At 55.7% G+C, this 17,617-nt stretch overlaps 1 protein-coding gene across 1 annotated transcript in view; it reads right to left on the reverse strand.

Moving 5' to 3' along the window:
• Positions 1-17,617, reverse strand: part of kpna3 (karyopherin alpha 3 (importin alpha 4)) — a 97,902-nt gene that overhangs the window by 20,080 nt on the left and 60,205 nt on the right. The window contains exons 10-12 of the mRNA XM_048540400.2: positions 9,361-9,405; positions 5,635-5,766; positions 508-636 (exon numbers count right to left, since the gene is read on the reverse strand). Coding sequence (XP_048396357.1) covers positions 508-636; positions 5,635-5,766; positions 9,361-9,405 — 306 coding nt within the window. The remainder of the gene's footprint in view (positions 1-507; positions 637-5,634; positions 5,767-9,360; positions 9,406-17,617) is intronic.

Genomic DNA, 17,617 nt, shown 5'->3' on the forward strand with positions numbered 1-17,617 from the left:
GGTTTGAGAGGTCAAATCGTAATGAGGCTTTATGTGGCCCAACCAAATTCAATGACCAGCAGCTAACTTGTTATCTGCCAAAGACATTAAACTGTATGCGCCTTGGGAGTGGAGTAAGGGACATGTAATGAAGAACAACAGTTTTAATGGGGATGGGGCAAAGGGGGAACAGGCAATGTGACTGTGCAGATTGCAACCTGCAAATATTTCTTAATGAATTACAGAAAGCTCAACAGTTGAAAATGCTCGTGTAGATCTAAGTGACTTAGGGCACATTTTTTCCCCCCAGAAGGGAAGGGAGATAAAAAGGGGGATTCCCCATTTTCCCCAAAAACAACAGTGGCAAGACAGGTCACCACAATGCTCAGATTTTTATGTATGTTGACAATTATGGAGATCCACCAACAGATATTTAAATAGAAATTAGGAAGCTAAACTGTTTTGCTGCCAAAAGACTGTACAGTGAAATTAGCAGAGCCTCGTAAGTCAAGTTGGCTGCCAACTTACCTTGTTGATCTTCTCTTTAGGATGGGTTAGAAGATTTGGAAAGTGTGATAGTACATCACAATTGAGAACAACCTGCGTCTGTTCATCAGTACCCGTCACTATGTTGCCCACAGCTCTCAGTGCAGCTGTCTGCATAAGAAGGGGAAGAAATAAAAAGACTTTGAGGGATTTGATTTATTTGCAAATGTCTTCAAGTATGAATGATAATGATGGCATTGTTACTTCATTGTTATTATTCCCTCCACATCTGCAAGAAACCCACTAAATAAATTTGCAAGTCACACCTATTCAAAAGATGGTGCGTTAATAACTTAGCACAACCTCTGAAACGGGTTACAGACCCTTGGTTATTTGCAACACTATGTTCAGCAGCGTTCACGACTCTTCAGATAGTGAAGCATTCCAAGTTCAAATGCAACAAGCTCTGTACAATATCCAGGCTTGGGCTGACAAGTGGCAAGAAACATTCACACCACACAAATGTCAGGCAATGACCAATAAAAGCCAATCTAACCACCATCCCTTGACATTCAACTGTGTTACCATCACTGAGTACTCAATGAGTACCCCCATTACCAACATCTTTGGGGTTACCTCTGACCTGAAACTCAACTGGACTCAGTGGCTACAACAATAGATCAGAAGCTAGCAATATTGGAGTGAGTAGCTCACCTTCTGACTCTCCAAAGCTTGTCCACCATCCATATGGCACAAGTCAGAGGCGTGATGGAATACTCTCCACTTGTCTGGGCAGATGCCGTTCCAGCAATCAAGAAACTCAACACCATCCAGGACGAAGTAGTTGCTTGACTGTTATCACATCAAAAAGCATCCACTCCCTTGCCACCAATACTTAGTGTAGCACCATTGTATACTAACTACAAGACACACTGCAGAAATTCAAAGAATCTTCAACATTACCTTCCAAAACCATAAACACTTCCATCCGAAGGACAACAGCAGCACATGCATAGGAATGCCACCACCTGCAAATTCCCCTCCAAGCCACTCACCACCCTGACTTCAATTATATCGTCGTTCTGTCACTGTCGCTGGGTCAAAATCCTGCAATTGCCTTCCTTATAGCATGATAGGTCAATGGCAGTTCAAGGTGGCACCTCACCGCCACCTTCTCAAGGGCAACTAGGTAATAAATGCTGGCCAGCCAGCAATGTCATGCCCCATGGCTGAATAATAAGAAGAAATTTTAGACCAACTCCCCTTTTGGACTTACCATAAAAGCAAAAACATGATTAAACTAGTATTGCTTGGTTCTGTTTTTGTACTTAAGTTCTGCCTAATTAAATAATCTCCACCTTTTCCAATTCTCTCTCTCCACATGTTTGTCAGGGCACTCCTGCTGGAAAGTGCACCCTCATATGTACAATAAACTGTACCTCTGGTTTGAGTATGAGTATATCACAGCATAGTTGTGAGTTCGATCTCACTTTTGCGTGTACTATCTTAAAAAAAGGGTAAATTTCTGTTTTAGCTCAATTGATTTGTCCCATCTTCCAGGCTGGTTGCCACAATTCTGTGTAGGTGTTGACCTTGCCAATAAATATGCAGGCACTTTCATTATTGATATTTATGGAAGAATGCTTACATTTTATATGTTCGTAGTTTTCAGAGTTTTTAAATTATTTTTCAGTCATACCAAATCCAAGTTACTGGCATTTACTGTTATTACCTTAAGGATAGAATTGGTTGCAAAATAAAGTCATGTCAATGCAAGTTAAAAAGTCAAAAGTCCACCAAAAGGGGTGGGGGAAAATATGCCCCCACTACTTAACAGGGAAACACAATCACAATTTGCTTATAGTTAGTTGGTGAGCATAGGCAGAGAGATTTGTTTTAAATCTCAATCTATTTATAACAAATTATGAGACATCAAGCCTCGAGTAAAGCGAACTCTGCCCCGTTAAAAAAAAATGCACTAGACTGCAGAATAAAAATGGTGTAATGAAATCAAATTTGCTTACATATATAAATTGAGAAAATATACAATTTACAAAATATTTTAAGTCAGCATTTACTTTTTCCAACAAAGAATAAGATTTACTTGTATTTTCTGCGTTATGTTGAACTCTTTTTCAAATATAACAATTTATTTCAACTTAGCTCAAACATTAAAGCTGGAATCAGGAATGCAACACACATAAAAATGTAAGAACCAGGAGCAAGAGTAGGCCATCTAGCCTGTCGAACCCACTCCACTATTCAATACGATCATGGCTGACCTTTTTGTGGCTCAACGCCACTTACCCACCCTCTCATTATAACACTTAATTCCTTTAATGTTCAAAAAATTATTTATCTTAGCTTTAAAAAAAAGCCTCAACTACTTCACTTGGAAAGAAATTCCACTGATTCACAAACCTTTGGGTGAAGAAGTTCCTTCTCTATTCAGTCCTAAATTTGCTCCCCCTAATTCTGAGGCTATGCCCTCTTGTTCCAGTTTCACCCACCAGTGGAAGCATCCTCCCTGTTTCTATCTTATCTATCCCCTCTGTAATTTTCTATTTCTCTAAGATCCCCCCCTCATTGTTCCGAATTCCAATGAGTATTGTCCCAGTCTACTCCGTCTCTTCTCATAAGCCAACTCTCTCAACTCCAGAATCAACCCAATGAACCTCCTCTGCATCCCCTCCAGTGCCGGTACATCCTTTCTTGGGTAAGAAGGCCAAAATTGCAGGCAGTACCCTAGGTGTGGGCTCACCAGTCCCCTATACAGCTGCAACATAACTTCCCTTTAAACTTCATCCCTACCACAATGAAGGACAAAATTTGTTTCCTTAAACACCTATTGCACCTCCAAACCAAACCGTCTGTGATTCATGTACAAGGACACCCAGCTCCCTCTGCAGAGTAGCATATTGCAATTTTTACCGTTCAAATAATAGTCCTTTTTACGGTTATTCCTACCAAAATGGATGACTTCACATTTATCAACATTTTACTTCATCTGCCAGCCCTTGCTAACTCACTTAAACTATCTATATTCCTTGCGAACTTAAGAGGCCTTTGCACATTTTGCTTTACAGTCCATCTTAGTGCCATCTGCAAACTCTGTCACAACAAATGTGGTCCCCAACTCGAAATCATCTATGTAAATTGTAAACAATTCCAATCCCAACACTGATCTTATCTAGCAGCATTTTGTGCACAACCTTTTCAAATGCCTTTGAAAATCTAGATACACATCATCCACTAGGTCTCCATTGTCCATCATGCTTGCAATGTCTTCACAGAAATCCATTTATTTGGTTAAACATGGCCTGCCCTTCATGAACTCATACTGTGTGTGTCCAATGGGACAATTTCTATCTTGCCATTTTTTGCAAGGTGTCTTGCTATTTCTTCCTTGATGACACATTCAAACATTTTCCCAACCACTGAAGTTAAGCTAACCAGCCTGTAATTCTCCAACTTCTGCCTATCTCCTTTTTAAAACAATGGCATTACATTTATTGTTTTCCAATCTGCTGGAACTGCGCCAGAGTCCAGCAAATTTTGTAAAACTACATGAACACATTTGCTGTTTCTCCTGCCATCTCTTTCGGTACTCTGACGTATTCCATCAGGGCCAGCAGACTTGTCTACCTTTCACTCCACTAGCTTGCCGAACACTACCTCTTTCGTGATAATAATTGTTTTCTAGGTCCTCACCTACATTGATCTCTTTGTCATTAACTACTGGCATGTTATTCTTGCTTTCCACTGTGAAGACTGACACAAAATACCTGTTCAATGCCATGGCTCTCTCATTTCCCATTATTACATTCCCCTTCTCATCCTCTAAAGGACCAATATTTACCTCAGCCACTCTTTTTTTAATATATTTGGAGAAAGTTGTGCTATCTGTCCTTATATTCTGAGCTTGCTTCCATTCATAAATTTATCTTACTTTTCTTTAGTTTTTTTGTGGCTTTCTGTTGGCCTTTATCGTGTTCCCACTGGTCTTTGCCACTTTGTATGCCTTACCTTTCAATTTGATAGTCTCCTTTATTTTGTTAGGCATCCACAGCTGATTACTACTTTTTCTACAATTCTTCCTTTTCACTGATATACACTTTTGCTGAGCACTTTGAAAAATTGCTTTGGAAGTCCTCCATGGTCCCACCATAAATTCTTTGCTTCCAGTCTACTTTAGCCAACTCCTCCCTCATCCTACTGTAGTCTTCTTTGTTTAAGCACAGGACTCTGGTTTTGGATTTTACCTCCTCACTTTCCACTTGTAATCCAAATTCAACCATACAGTGATTGCTCTTTCCAACAGGATCTCTAACTAGGAGATCGTTAATCATTCCTGTCTCATTATAAATGATCAGAACTAGGATAGCATGCTCCCTCATCTGTTCCATTATACACTGTTCAAGAAAACTACCGCAGATACATTGAATAAGCAACTCCTCAAGGCTGGTCGAACCAGGTCAGCCAAGGCAATCGACATACAGATTAAAATGCCACAAGGTATTTGTTACCTTCGTTTACTGCCCGCCACAATGTGACGTTATTATTTGGAGGCCTACAGACATCAGTGACTTTTTCTTCTTAGAATTTTGAATTTCTAATTTCCACCCAAATGGATTCAACCTAATTCGTCATAGAACCTGTATCATCTCTTACTACAGGCCTGATGCCATCCTTACAGTATCTTAGCTGCATCACCCCCACCCTGCTTACCTTCCTGTCTGATACCCTCAGTTGTGACCATCCTGCAACCACGTCTCCATAATGGCTACTAAATCATACTCATTTGTGATGATTTGTGCCATTAACTATCTACCTCATTTTGAATGCTACAAGCTTTCAGGTAAAGTGATTTGATGGTAGCTTTAATACCATATGTTTTGAATTCTAACATGTCCATTAATAATATCCCCCGCCTTTTCCTTCCTTTTAATTTCTTTCATAGTCTTCGATGTAGTTAAACCCTCCTGAGCGTGTTAACCTGCTGCTTTCTTTTCTATTTGACATAATACTTCTTGTCGTTTTACCCTTCCCTTTCCCCAAAGCTCAAAATGGCTTTAATTTGCATCCAATCTTAGCCTTAATTGAGATCAAAATCTTGTCAAGATATTCTAGACACCATAGGTTTTTTTTAAAAAAAACCTCTTTTCTCACCTGAACCTTGACTTCTTGATGACTGAGCAGTGGAACAAGGAAAGGCACCACACCTGAATCAATCACCATCTGTATTTGTTCATTACCTCCATCTGTCAGATAAGACAAAGCCCACACTGTGTCCACGAGTATCTTGAATATTTTGAAATGAAAATTAGAAAGAAGTTAGAATGTGGTACTCACTCACACAGAGCTGAAGGACACTGTTGCACTCAAGGGGGAAAAAAGATAACTGATGTCGATGGGGTGAGATGAAGCAAAGTGAGAAGAGTGTGCAACATGAATCACTTGGTCCAAGGTCTGTACTGATTTATTTCCAAGAAGGAAAAACTACATAATCATGCTATGACACAGTACAATGAAACACCAATTGGTTCACAACCTCTGCTACGGTTTAAAAAAAAAGACAACAAATTTACATTTACAGCCTGCCACTTGGAAATTTATCTAACTTGCAATATGCTATAAGATGCTGACAGTTTTCAGCCTCTTTTTGATGACACTCATATCAGGTACCAACATAAAGGAGAGGAGAAAAGACCAAAATATCTCTACTTCTGTGGACAGATCAAAAAGGTTTTTAGGGCAGTGACTGACATTGACCTTTTACCAGTGACAGAAAGAACTTCCAGGATTTCTATCAACACTTGCCAAGCTTGAAGAAAGCTGCCCACAAAAGATCTAGAGATCTCTATGGGTTGCATTAGCTCTTTTACTGACATCAGACTTAATGTCAAGTCAACTTCAGAGAATATCCAGGCATCTAACAGTGATATCACCAGGCAGAGCAAGCAAACAATAAGACTCAAATTTGCAAACAGAAAGCAAAGGAGCAAGTAAAATATACTGATTATCCTTTTTTAATTATTTTAGAAAACGCAAAATAAATGGTTGAGTCACACAAACATACTTAAGGTCAAAGCTGAAATATCAAAACATTTAAGTATCGTCTGGCAATAAAGAACTTGAGAATTGCTGAGAAGACAACATTTTGTCCCAGGTTTTCATCTTAGTCTCATCAGGACAATTTGCAAGAAATACCAAACTAAAGGGAAAAAAGCATTTTTACTGTGCAAATGAAGAGTGCTACCTGGTTGACAAGTGTACCTTGAATGTTAAAGACGTTGCCACGGAAAACGTAGCATTTAATGACTGACAATTTATCAGCCAACTTTGTTTATAACTAATCAGCACTTCCCCCTTATACCAAACGAATGTTTCTACTTTTGAATAAATTTCTTGTGAATTGACCCAATTAATAGAAAGTGAAAAGATTTGACAAAGTCTAATTTTTTTTTTAGGAGAAAGTAATATAAAACATGAAAAATGTTGAAGTTTTGCACCATAAAAATAAATTCGATATTCCACAAACAAATTCTCCTTCTGTGGCCAGAGGGTTTGCTTCAAGTTATTAATACGTTAACGAGCTTTTAAAAATCTAGCTTTACCACATTCAAAAAATGATAACTTAATCAGGGGTCCTTACAGACAGACAGTCTAAATGCAGAAAGGGAAAGCTCTAGTCAATTCAATAATTTCTAATTGGGTACAGTCTCCAAGAACTTCAATAGTGCATCAGGGAGGACAAATACATCGACAACAATTTTTTGATTGGAGTTTAATATGCGTGCAGTCAGAAGTTGCTGGCAGCCTCAGAAGAATAATTACGTTCAGCGCAGTTACACTGTCGTAACTGATAAGTTAAAAACAGGTCAACAGATATTTCTAACTTGAAAACAAACTACTGACTCATTAAAAAATTAAGTATTAAGAACAAAGAAAATTACAGCACAGGAACAGGCCCTTTGGCCCTCCAATCCTGCACCGATCCAGATCCTCTATCTATTGAGGGTTATTTAGCGATTTGGATCGGAAATTGGCTAGCTGTGAGAAGACAGAGGGTGGGAAATGTTCAACCTGGAGTTCAGTTACTAGTGGTGTATCACAAGAATCTGTTTTGGGGCCACTGCTGTTTGTCATTTTTATAAATGACCTGGATGAGGGTGTAGAAGGATGGGTGAATAAATTTGCGGATGAAACTAAAGTCGGTGAAGTTGTGGATAGTGCAGAAGGATGTCACAGGTTACAGAGGGACATAGATAAGCTGCAGATCTGGGCTGAGAGGCAGCAAATGGAGTTTAATGCGGAAAAGTGTGAGGTGATTCACTTTGGAAGGAGTAACAGGAATACAGAGTACTGGGCTAATGGTAAGATTCTTGGTAGTGTGGATGAGCAGAGAGATCGTGGTGTCCACGTGCGTAGATCCCTGAAAGTTGCCACCCAGGTTGGTAGGGTTGTTAGGAAGGCATACTGTGTGTTAGATTTTATTGGTAGAGGGACTGAGTTTCAAAGCCATGAGATCATGTTGCAGCTGTACAAAATTCTGGGATGGCTGCACTTGGAGGATTGCATACAGTTCTGGTCATCGCATTATAGGAAGGATGTGGAAGCAATGGAAAGGGTGCAGAGGAGATTTAACAGGGTGTTGCTTGGTATGAGGGAAGGTCTTATGGGGAAAGGCTGAGGGACTTGGGGCTGTTTTCATTAAAGAGAAGGTTAACAGGTGACGTAATACAGAGACATACAGGATGATCAGAGGATTAGATAGGTGCACAGTGAGAGCCTTTTTCCTCTGATGGTGATGGCTGGCATGAGGGGACATAGCTTTAAATTGAGAGGTGATACATATCGGACTGATGTCAGAAGTAGATTCTTTACTCAGAGTAATAAGGGTGTAGAATGCCCTGCCTGCAACATTAGTAGACTCGCCAACATTAAGGGCATTTAAATGGTCTTTGAATAAACATATGGATGGTAATGGAATAGTGTAGGTTAGATGGGCTTCAGTTTGGTTTCATAGGTCGGCGCAATATCGAGGGCAGAAGGGCCTATACCGTGCTGTAACGTTCTATATGTTCTAAACCTGTTGTCTATTTTCCAAGGATCTGTATCCTTTCACTCCCTGTCCATTCATTTATCTGTCTAGATACATCTGAAGTGACACTAGCAACACATTCCAGGCACCCATCACCCTCTGCATAAAGAACTTTCCACGCATAGCTCCCTTAAACTTTTCCCCTCTCACCTTGAAACGGTGACCCCTAGTAATTGAGCCCCCAACTCTGGGGGGGAAAAAAGCTTCTTGCTATCCACCCTGTCTATACCTGTGCACTATACTGGGCTTGTATTATAATTGAACTTGTTTTAACAGCATGATAATTGGTTATTAGTCTCTCAGAAATTCTTTGTTAGAGTGAAGGCGTGCAATTAGTAACTACTCTCATGTATAGATTTATAGACAATCATTCTGCATTACTGACTGTAATACTATGCAAGATCAGGAAAATTTACGTGCATTGAAGGAGGCCAACTCACTTCAAATTTAAAAAGTTTAAAAAAAAGTATGCAAAATAAGTCAACTCATGGAATATAATCCACTTTAAAAATCCATTTAACATTTGAATAATTAAAATCTAAAATAGACCAACATTCTTCCAAAAGGGAAGAGAAGTATTACACTCTGCTTTACTATTGGCTAAAATGTCCCAAACGGTCATGAAAATCCCCTTGCACCCGAAACACTATCAAGGGAAATTAATGATAGGCAACAAATGCTGGCCTCATTACAAACACACTTCCTATCTTTCAAAAGAAAAAAATAAATCAGCTATTCTGAAAACATGGAGGTTGCACATCTTCTTTGCCAGGAGTTAGTACACTACTTACATTAATATCTGTATGGTATATCAACACGCAGAGTGCAGGTAGGATCTGTGGAGGGAAAAATTGAATAATTTATTCAGTGATTAAATTTGCAATTCAATTATGGAACAGCACAAACTAAACATGATCCAATGCACTAACATGTTTTTATAACCAATTCAAGACAAACTAGTTACAATCTGGACTCAATAGTACTTATACAATTTGGCGGTTTTTACTCATTATACAGACATATTACTATGGCTCCACTCACTGACACCAAGCAGCATGCACAATTTTCAATATCTCTTATGAATGAAGGTACAAATACCAATTAATGACAATTTATTTTATATTTCAAAGATCAGTTTAATGTAGGGCTCATGAATATATTCATGCACAACTGGCAATAATCAGTCGTGCTTTAGACTTTTAAAAAATTAAATTGAAAATAATATTTTAATAAACCAGTATATTGTGGTTAAAAGACCACTGAAATAATATGTGATAAACAAAGTAAAACTTTTTTGCAACGGTCAATAACCGTCTTACTAGTATACACGTGCAGAACTTTGAACAGTACCATTTCAAACTTCAAGAATAAACATGGAAAGGGAAGAAAAACTAAAATAATGAGTTCTGGGAGGAAGTCAAATATAATGCCGGCAGACAAGTCCCACAGAGATGCCATGAAACAAAAATGGGCACCAGGGCAACAAAAGAAAACTTCAAAACAATAATCAAAAGCCTAGTGAAAGAGGCAGATTTTGAGAAGCTGATGTAGCCTAGTGACAATTATGATGGTTGCTATATTATTATGCACATTTGCAGTCAAAACTGGAAACAAAATAGACTTTAAGCTTTTCAGCGGGGAGGGGGGAGGGCGAGCGCGCGCGCGAGAGAGCGGGGGAAGAGAGACAGACAGACACAGACAAAGGTGTGGGGGAGAGAGTGAGAGATAGGGGGTGGGGAAGAGAGAGACACAGGCAGACAGAGGTGGGGGGGAGAGAAGAGAGAGACACAGACAGACAGAGGTGGGGGGGGAGAGAAGAGAGAGACACAGACAGACAGAGGTGGGGGGGAGAGAAGAGAGAGACACAGACAGACAGAGGTGGCGGGGGAGAGAAGAGAGAGACACAGACAGACAGAGGTGGGGGGGAGAGAAGAGAGAGACACAGACAGACAGAGGTGGCGGGGGGGGGAAGAGACAAACACAGGTTTGGGGAGGGCGAGGGCGAGAGAGGGCGAGGGCGAGAGAGGGCGAGGGCGAGGGAGGGCGAGGGCGAGGGAGGGCGAGGGCGAGGGAGGGCGAGGGCGAGGGAGGGCGAGGGCGAGGGCGAGGGAGGGCGAGGGCGAGGGAGGGCGAGGGCGAGGGCGAGGGAGGGCGAGGGCGAGGGCGAGGGAGGGCGAGGGCGAGGGAGGGCGAGGGCGAGGGCGAGGGAGGGCGAGGGCGAGGGCGAGGGCGAGGGAGGGCGAGGGCGAGGGAGGGCGAGGGCGAGGGAGGGCGAGGGCGAGGGAGGGCGAGGGCGAGGGCGAGGGAGGGCGAGGGCGAGGGCGAGGGAGGGCGAGGGAGGGCGAGGGCGAGGGAGGGCGAGGGAGGGCGAGGGCGAGGGCGAGGGCGAGGGAGGGCGAGGGAGGGCGAGGGAGGGCGAGGGAGGGCGAGGGAGGGCGAGGGAGGGCGAGGGAGGGCGAGGGCGAGGGAGGGCGAGGGAGGGCGAGGGAGGGCGAGGGAGGGCGAGGGCGAGGGAGGGCGAGGGCGAGGGAGGGCGAGGGCGAGGGAGGGCGAGGGCGAGGGCGAGGGAGGGCGAGGGCGAGGGAGGGCGAGGGCGAGGGAGGGCGAGGGCGAGGGAGGGGGCGAGGGCGAGGGCGAGGGCGAGGGAGGGCGAGGGCGAGGGAGGGCGAGGGCGAGGGAGGGCGAGGGCGAGGGAGGGCGAGGGCGAGGGAGGGCGAGGGAGGGCGAGGGCGAGGGCGAGGGAGGGCGAGGGCGAGGGCGAGGGCGAGGGCGAGGGAGGGCGAGGGAGGGCGAGGGCGAGGGAGGGCGAGGGCGAGGGAGGGCGAGGGCGAGGGAGGGCGAGGGAGGGCGAGGGAGGGCGAGGGCGAGGGCGAGGGAGGGCGAGGGCGAGGGAGGGCGAGGGCGAGAGAGGGCGAGGGCGAGAGAGGGCGAGAGAGGGCGAGGGCGAGAGAGGGCGAGAGAGGGCGAGAGAGGGCGAGGGCGAGAGAGGGCGAGGGCGAGAGAGGGCGAGGGCGAGAGAGGGCGAGAGAGGGCGAGAGAGGGCGAGAGAGAGCGAGAGAGAGCGAGAGACGGCGAGGGCGAGAGACGGCGAGGGCGAGAGACGGCGAGGGCGAGAGACGGCGAGGGCGAGGGCGAGGGCGAGGGCGAGGGCGAGGGCGAGGGCGAGGGCGAGGGCGAGGGCGAGGGCGAGGGAGGGGACGAGGGCGAGGGAGGGCGAGAGAGGGCGAGGGCGAGGGCGAGGGCGAGGGAGGGCGAGGGAGGGCGAGGGAGGGCGAGGGCGAGGGAGGGCGAGGGAGGGCGAGGGAGGGCGAGGGAGGGCGAGGGAGGGCGAGGGAGGGCGAGGGAGGGCGAGGGAGGGCGAGGGAGGGCGAGGGCGAGGGAGGGCAAGGGCGAGAGAGGGCGAGAGAGGGCGAGGGCGAGAGAGGGCGAGAGAGGGCGAGGGCGAGAGAGGGCGAGAGAGGGCGAGGGCGAGAGAGGGCGAGGGCGAGAGAGGGCGAGAGAGGGCGAGAGAGGGCGAGAGAGGGCGAGAGAGGGCGAGAGAGGGCGAGAGAGGGCGAAGGCGAGAGAGGGGCGAGGGCGAGAGACGGCGAGGGCGAGAGACGGCGAGGGCGAGAGACGGCGAGGGAGGGCGAGGGCGAGGGAGGGCGAGGGCGAGGGAAGGCGAGGGCGAGGGAAGGCGAGGGCGAGGGAAGGCGAGGGCGAGGGAGGGCGAGGGCGAGGGAGGGCGAGGGCGGGCGAGGGCGAGGGAGGGCGAGGGCGAGGGAGGGCGAGGGCGAGGGAGGGCGAGGGGGAGGGCGAGGGCGAGGGAGGGCGAGGGCGAGGGCGAGGGCGAGGGCGAGGGCGGGCGAGGGCGAGGGCGAGGGCGGGCGAGGGCGAGGGAGGGCGAGGGAGGGCGAGGGAGGGCGAGGGAGGGCGAGGGATGGCGAGGGATGGCGAGGGATGGCGAGGGATGGCGAGGGCGAGGGCGAGGGAGGGCGAGGGAGGGCGAGGGAGGGCGAGGGCGAGGGAGGGCGAGGGAGGGCGAGGGAGGGCGAGGGAGAGGGCGAGGGAGAGGGCGAGGGAGAGGGCGAGGGAGGGCGAGGGCGAGGGAGGGCGAGGGCGAGGGCGAGAGAGGGCGAGAGAGGGCGAGGGCGAGAGAGGGCGAGGGAGGGCGAGGGCGAGAGAGGGCGAGGGCGAGGGCGGGCGAGGGCGGGCGAGGGAGGGCGAGGGAGGGCGAGGGAGGGCGAGGGAGGGCGAGGGCGGGCGAGGGCGGGCGAGGGCGGGCGAGGGCGAGGGCGAGGGCGAGGGAGAGGGAGGGCGAGGGCAAGGGAGGGCGAGGGAGGGCGAGGGCGAGGGCGAGGGCGAGGGCGGGCGAGGGCGAGGGAGAGGGAGGGCGAGGGCAAGGGAGGGCGAGGGCAAGGGAGGGCGAGGGAGGGCGAGAGAGGGCGAGGGCGAGAGAGGGCGAGGGCGAGAGAGGGCGAGGGCGAGAGAGGGCGAGGGCGAGAGAGGGCGAGGGCGAGGGCGAGAGAGGGCGAGGGCGAGGGCGAGAGAGGGCGAGGGCGAGGGCGAGGGCGAGGGCGAGGGAGGGCGAGGGAGGGCGAGGGAGGGCGAGGGAGGGCGAGGGAGGGCGAGGGAGGGCGAGGGCGAGGGAGGGCGAGGGAGGGCGAGGGAGGGCGAGGGAGGGCGAGGGCGGGCGAGGGAGGGCGAGGGCGGGCGAGGGCGAGCGAGGGCGAGCGAGGGCGAGGGAAGGCGAGGGAAGGCGAGGGAAGGCGAGGGCGAGGGAAGGCGAGGGAAGGCGAGGGCAAGGGAGGGCGAGGGCGAGGGCGGGCGAGGGCGAGGGCGAGGGCGAGGGAGGGCGAGGGCGAGGGCGAGGGCGAGGGAGGGCGAGGGAGGGCGAGGGAGGGCGAGGGAGGGCGAGGGAGGGCGAGGGAGGGCGAGGGAGGGCGAGGGAGGGCGAGGGCCGAGGGCGAGGGAGGGCGAGGGAGGGCGAGGGCGAGGGAGGGCGAGGGCGAAGGAGGGCGAGGGCGAGGGCGAGGGAGGGCGAGGGCGAGGGCGAGGGAGGGCGAGGGCGAGGGAGGGCGAGGGCGAGAGAGGGCGAGAGAGGGCGAGAGAGGGCGAGAGAGGGCGAGAGAGGGCGAGAGAGGGCGAGAGAGGGCGAGGGCGAGGGCGAGAGAGGGCGAGAGAGGGCGAGGGAGGGCGAGGGAGGGCGAGGGAGGGCGAGGGCGAGGGAGGGCGAGGGAGGGCGAGGGCGAGGGAGGGCGAGGGCGGGCGAGGGCGGGCGAGGGAGGGCGAGGGCGAGGGCGAGGGAGGGCGAGGGCGAGGGCGGGCGAGGGCGAGGGCGGGCGAGGGCGAGGGCGGGCGAGGGCGAGGGCGAGGGCGAGGGAGGGGGAGGGCGAGGGCGGGCGAGGGCGAGGGAGGGCGAGGGCGAGAGAGGGCGAGGGCGAGAGAGGGCGAGGGCGAGAGAGGGCGAGGGCGAGAGAGGGCGAGGGCGAGAGAGGGCGAGAGAGGGCGAGAGAGGGCGAGAGAGGGCGAGAGAGGGCGAGAGAGGGCGAGAGAGGGCGAGGGCGAGAGAGGGCGAGAGAGGGCGAGGGAGGGCGAGGGAGGGCGAGGGCGAGGGAGGGCGAGGGAGGGCGAGGGCGAGGGAGGGCGAGGGCGGGCGAGGGCGGGCGAGGGAGGGCGAGGGCGAGGGCGAGGGAGGGCGAGGGCGAGGGCGGGCGAGGGCGAGGGCGGGCGAGGGCGAGGGCGGGCGAGGGCGGGCGAGGGCGAGGGCGAGGGAGGGGGAGGGCGAGGGCGGGCGAGGGCGAGGGAGGGCGAGGGCGAGAGAGGGCGAGGGCGAGAGAGGGCGAGGGCGAGAGAGGGCGAGGGCGAGAGAGGGCGAGGGCGAGAGAGGGCGAGAGAGGGCGAGAGAGGGCGAGAGAGGGCGAGGGCGAGAGAGGGCGAGGGCGAGAGAGGGCGAGGGCGAGAGAGGGCGAGGGCGAGAGAGGGCGAGGGCGAGGGAGGGCGAGGGCGAGGGAGGGCGAGGGCGAGGGAGGGCGAGGGCGAGGGCGGGCGAGGGAGGGCGAGGGCGAGGGCGAGGGAGGGCGAGGGCGGGCGAGGGCGAGCGAGGGCGAGCGCGAGGGAGGGCGAGGGCGAGGGAGGGCGAGGGCGAGGGAGGGCGAGGGAGGGCGAGGGAGGGCGAGGGAGGGCGAGGGAGGGCGAGGGCGAGGGAGGGCGAGGGAGGGCGAGGGAGGGCGAGGGAGGGCGAGGGCGAGGGCGAGGGCGAGAGAGGGCGAGGGCGAGAGAGGGCGAGGGCGAGAGAGGGCGAGGGCGAGAGAGGGCGAGGGCGAGAGAGGGCGAGGGCGAGGGCGAGGGCGGGCGAGGGCGAGGGCGGGCGAGGGCGAGGGCGAGGGAGGGCGAGGGCGAGGGAGGGCGAGGGAGGGCGAGGGAGGGCGAGGGAGGGCGAGGGAGGGCGAGGGAGGGCGAGGGCGAGGGCGAGGGAGGGCGAGGGCGAGGGAGGGCGAGGGAGGGCGAGGGCGAGGGAGGGCGAGGGAGGGCGAGGGAGGGCGAGGGAGGGCGAGGGAGGGCGAGGGAGGGCGAGGGCGAGGGAGGGCGAGGGAGGGCGAGGGCGAGGGAGGGCGAGGGAGAGGGCGAGGGCGAGGGAGGGCGAGGAAGGCGAGGGGGAGGGGGCGAGGGGCGAGAGGGCGGGAGGAGGGCGAGGGCGAGGGGAGGGCGAGGGGAGAGAGGCGGCGAGAGGGAGGGGCTGAGGGCGAGAGGGAGGGCGAGAGGGCGAGGGAGGGGCGAGGAGAGGGCGAGGGAGGGCGAGGGAGGGCGAGGGAGGGCGAGGGCGGGGCGGAGGGGGAGGAGGGCGGAGGGCGAGGGCGAGGGACGAGGGCGAGGGCGCGAGGGCGAGGGCGAGGGCAGGGCGAGGGCCGGAGGGCCGCAGGTGCGAGGCGAGGCGAGGGCGAGGGCGGGGCGAGGGCGGGGCGAGGGCGAGGGAGGGCGAGGGCGAGAGAGGGCGAGGGGCGAGGGCGAGAGAGGGCGAGGGCGAGAGAGGGCGAGGGAGGGCGAGGGCGGGCGAGGGCGGGCGAGGGCGAGGGAGGGCGAGGGAGGGCGAGGGAGGGCGAGGGAGGGCGAGGGCGAGGGAGGGCGAGGGCGGGCGAGGGCGAGGGCGGGCGAGGGCGAGGGCGGGCGAGGGCGAGGGCGGGCGAGGGCGGGCGAGGGCGAGCGAGGGCGAGGGCGGGCGAGGGCGGGCGAGGGCGGGCGAGGGCGGGCGAGGGCGGGCGAGGGCGGGCGAGGGCGGGCGAGGGCGGGCGAGGGCGAGGGAGGGCGGGCGAGGGCGAGGGCGAGGGCGGGCGAGGGCGAGGGCGAGGGAGGGCGAGGGCGAGGGCGAGGGCGAGGGCGAGGGAGGGCGAGGGAGGGCGAGGGAGGGCGAGGGCGAGGGAGGGCGAGGGCGAAGGAGGGCGAGGGAGAGGGCGAGGGAGGGCGAGGGAGGGCAAGGGAGGGCAAGGGAGGGCAAGGGAGGGCGAGGGAGGGCGAGGGAGGGCGAGGGAGGGCGAGGGAGGGCGAGGGAGGGCGAGGGCGAGGGAGGGCGAGGGAGGGCGAGGGCGAGGGCGGGCGAGGGCGAGGGCGAGGGAGGCGAGGGAGGGCGAGGGAGGGCGAGGGAGGGCGAGGGAGGGCGAGGGAGGGCGAGGGAGGGCGAGGGCGAAGGAGGGCGAGGGCGAAGGAGGGCGAGGGAGAGGGCGAGGGAGGGCGAGGGAGGGCGAGGGAGGGCGAGGGAGGGCAAGGGAGGGCGAGGGGAGGGCGAGGGAGGGCGAGGGAGGGCGAGGGAGGGCGAGGGCGAGGGAGGGCGAGGGCGAGGAGGGCGAGGGAGGGCGAGGGAGGGCGAGGGAGGGCGAGGGCGAGGGCGAGGGCGAGGCGAGGGCGAGGGCGAGGAGGGCGAGGGCGAGGGAGGGCGAGGGCGAAGGAGGGCGAGGGCGAGGAGGGCGAGGGCGAAGGAGGGCGAGGGCGAAGGAGGGCGAGGGAGAGGGCGAGCGAGGGCGAGGGAGGGCGAGGGCGAGGGCGAGGGCGAGGGCGGGCGAGGGCGGGCGAGGGAGGGCGAGGGAGGGCGAGGGAGGGCGAGGGAGGGCGAGGGAGGGCGAGGGAGGGCGAGGGCGAGGGAGGGCGAGGGAGGGCGAGGGAGGGCGAGGGAGGGCGAGGGAGGGCGAGGGCGAGGGAGGGCGAGCGAGGGCGAGCGAGGGCGAGGGCGGGCGAGGCGGGCGAGGGGCGGGCGAGGGCGAGGGAGGGCGAGGGAGGGCGAGGGAGGGCGAGGGAGGGCGAGGGAGGGCGAGGGAGGGCGAGGGCGAGGGCGGGCGAGGGCGAGGGCGAGGGAGGGCGAGGGAGGGCGAGGAGGGCGAGGGAGGGCGAGGGAGGGCGAGGGAGGGCGAGGGAGGGCGAGGGAAGGGCGAGGGCGAGGGAGGGCGAGGGAGGGCGAGGGCGAGGGCGAGGGAGGGCGAGGGAGGGCGAGGGAGGGCGAGGGCGAAGGAGGGCGAGGGCGAAGGAGGGCGAGGGCGAAGGAGGGCGAGGGCGAAGGAGGGCGAGGGAGAGGGCGAGCGAGGGCGAGGGCGAGGGCGAGGGCGAGGGCGAGGGAGAGGGCGAGGGAGGGCGAGGGAGGGCGAGGGAGGGCGAGGGAGGGCGAGGGCGAGGGAGGGCGAGGGAGGGCGAGGGAGGGCGAGGGCGAGGGCGAGGGAGGGCGAGGGAGGGCGAGGGCGGGCGAGGCGGGCGAGGGCGAGGGCGAGGGCGGGCGAGGGCGAGCGAGGGCGAGGGAGGGCGAGGGCGAGGGAGGGCGAGGGCGAGGGAGGGCGAGGGCGAGGGGCGAGGGCGAGGGCGAGGGAGGGCGAGGGAGGGCGAGGGAGGGCGAGGGCGGGCGAGGGCGAGGGCGAGGGCGGGCGAGGGCGAGGGCGGGCGAGGGCGGGCGAGGGAGGGCGAGGGCGAGGGCGAGGGCGGGCGAGGGCGGGCGAGGGAGGGCGAGGGAGGGCGAGGGAGGGCGAGGGAGGGCGAGGGAGGGCGAGGGCGAGGGCGAGGGCGAGGGCGAGGGAGGGCGAGGGCGAGGGA

This window comes from Stegostoma tigrinum, chromosome 12, assembly GCF_030684315.1.
Source record: "Stegostoma tigrinum isolate sSteTig4 chromosome 12, sSteTig4.hap1, whole genome shotgun sequence".
In the NCBI taxonomy this organism is placed as follows: domain Eukaryota; kingdom Metazoa; phylum Chordata; class Chondrichthyes; order Orectolobiformes; family Stegostomatidae; genus Stegostoma; species Stegostoma tigrinum.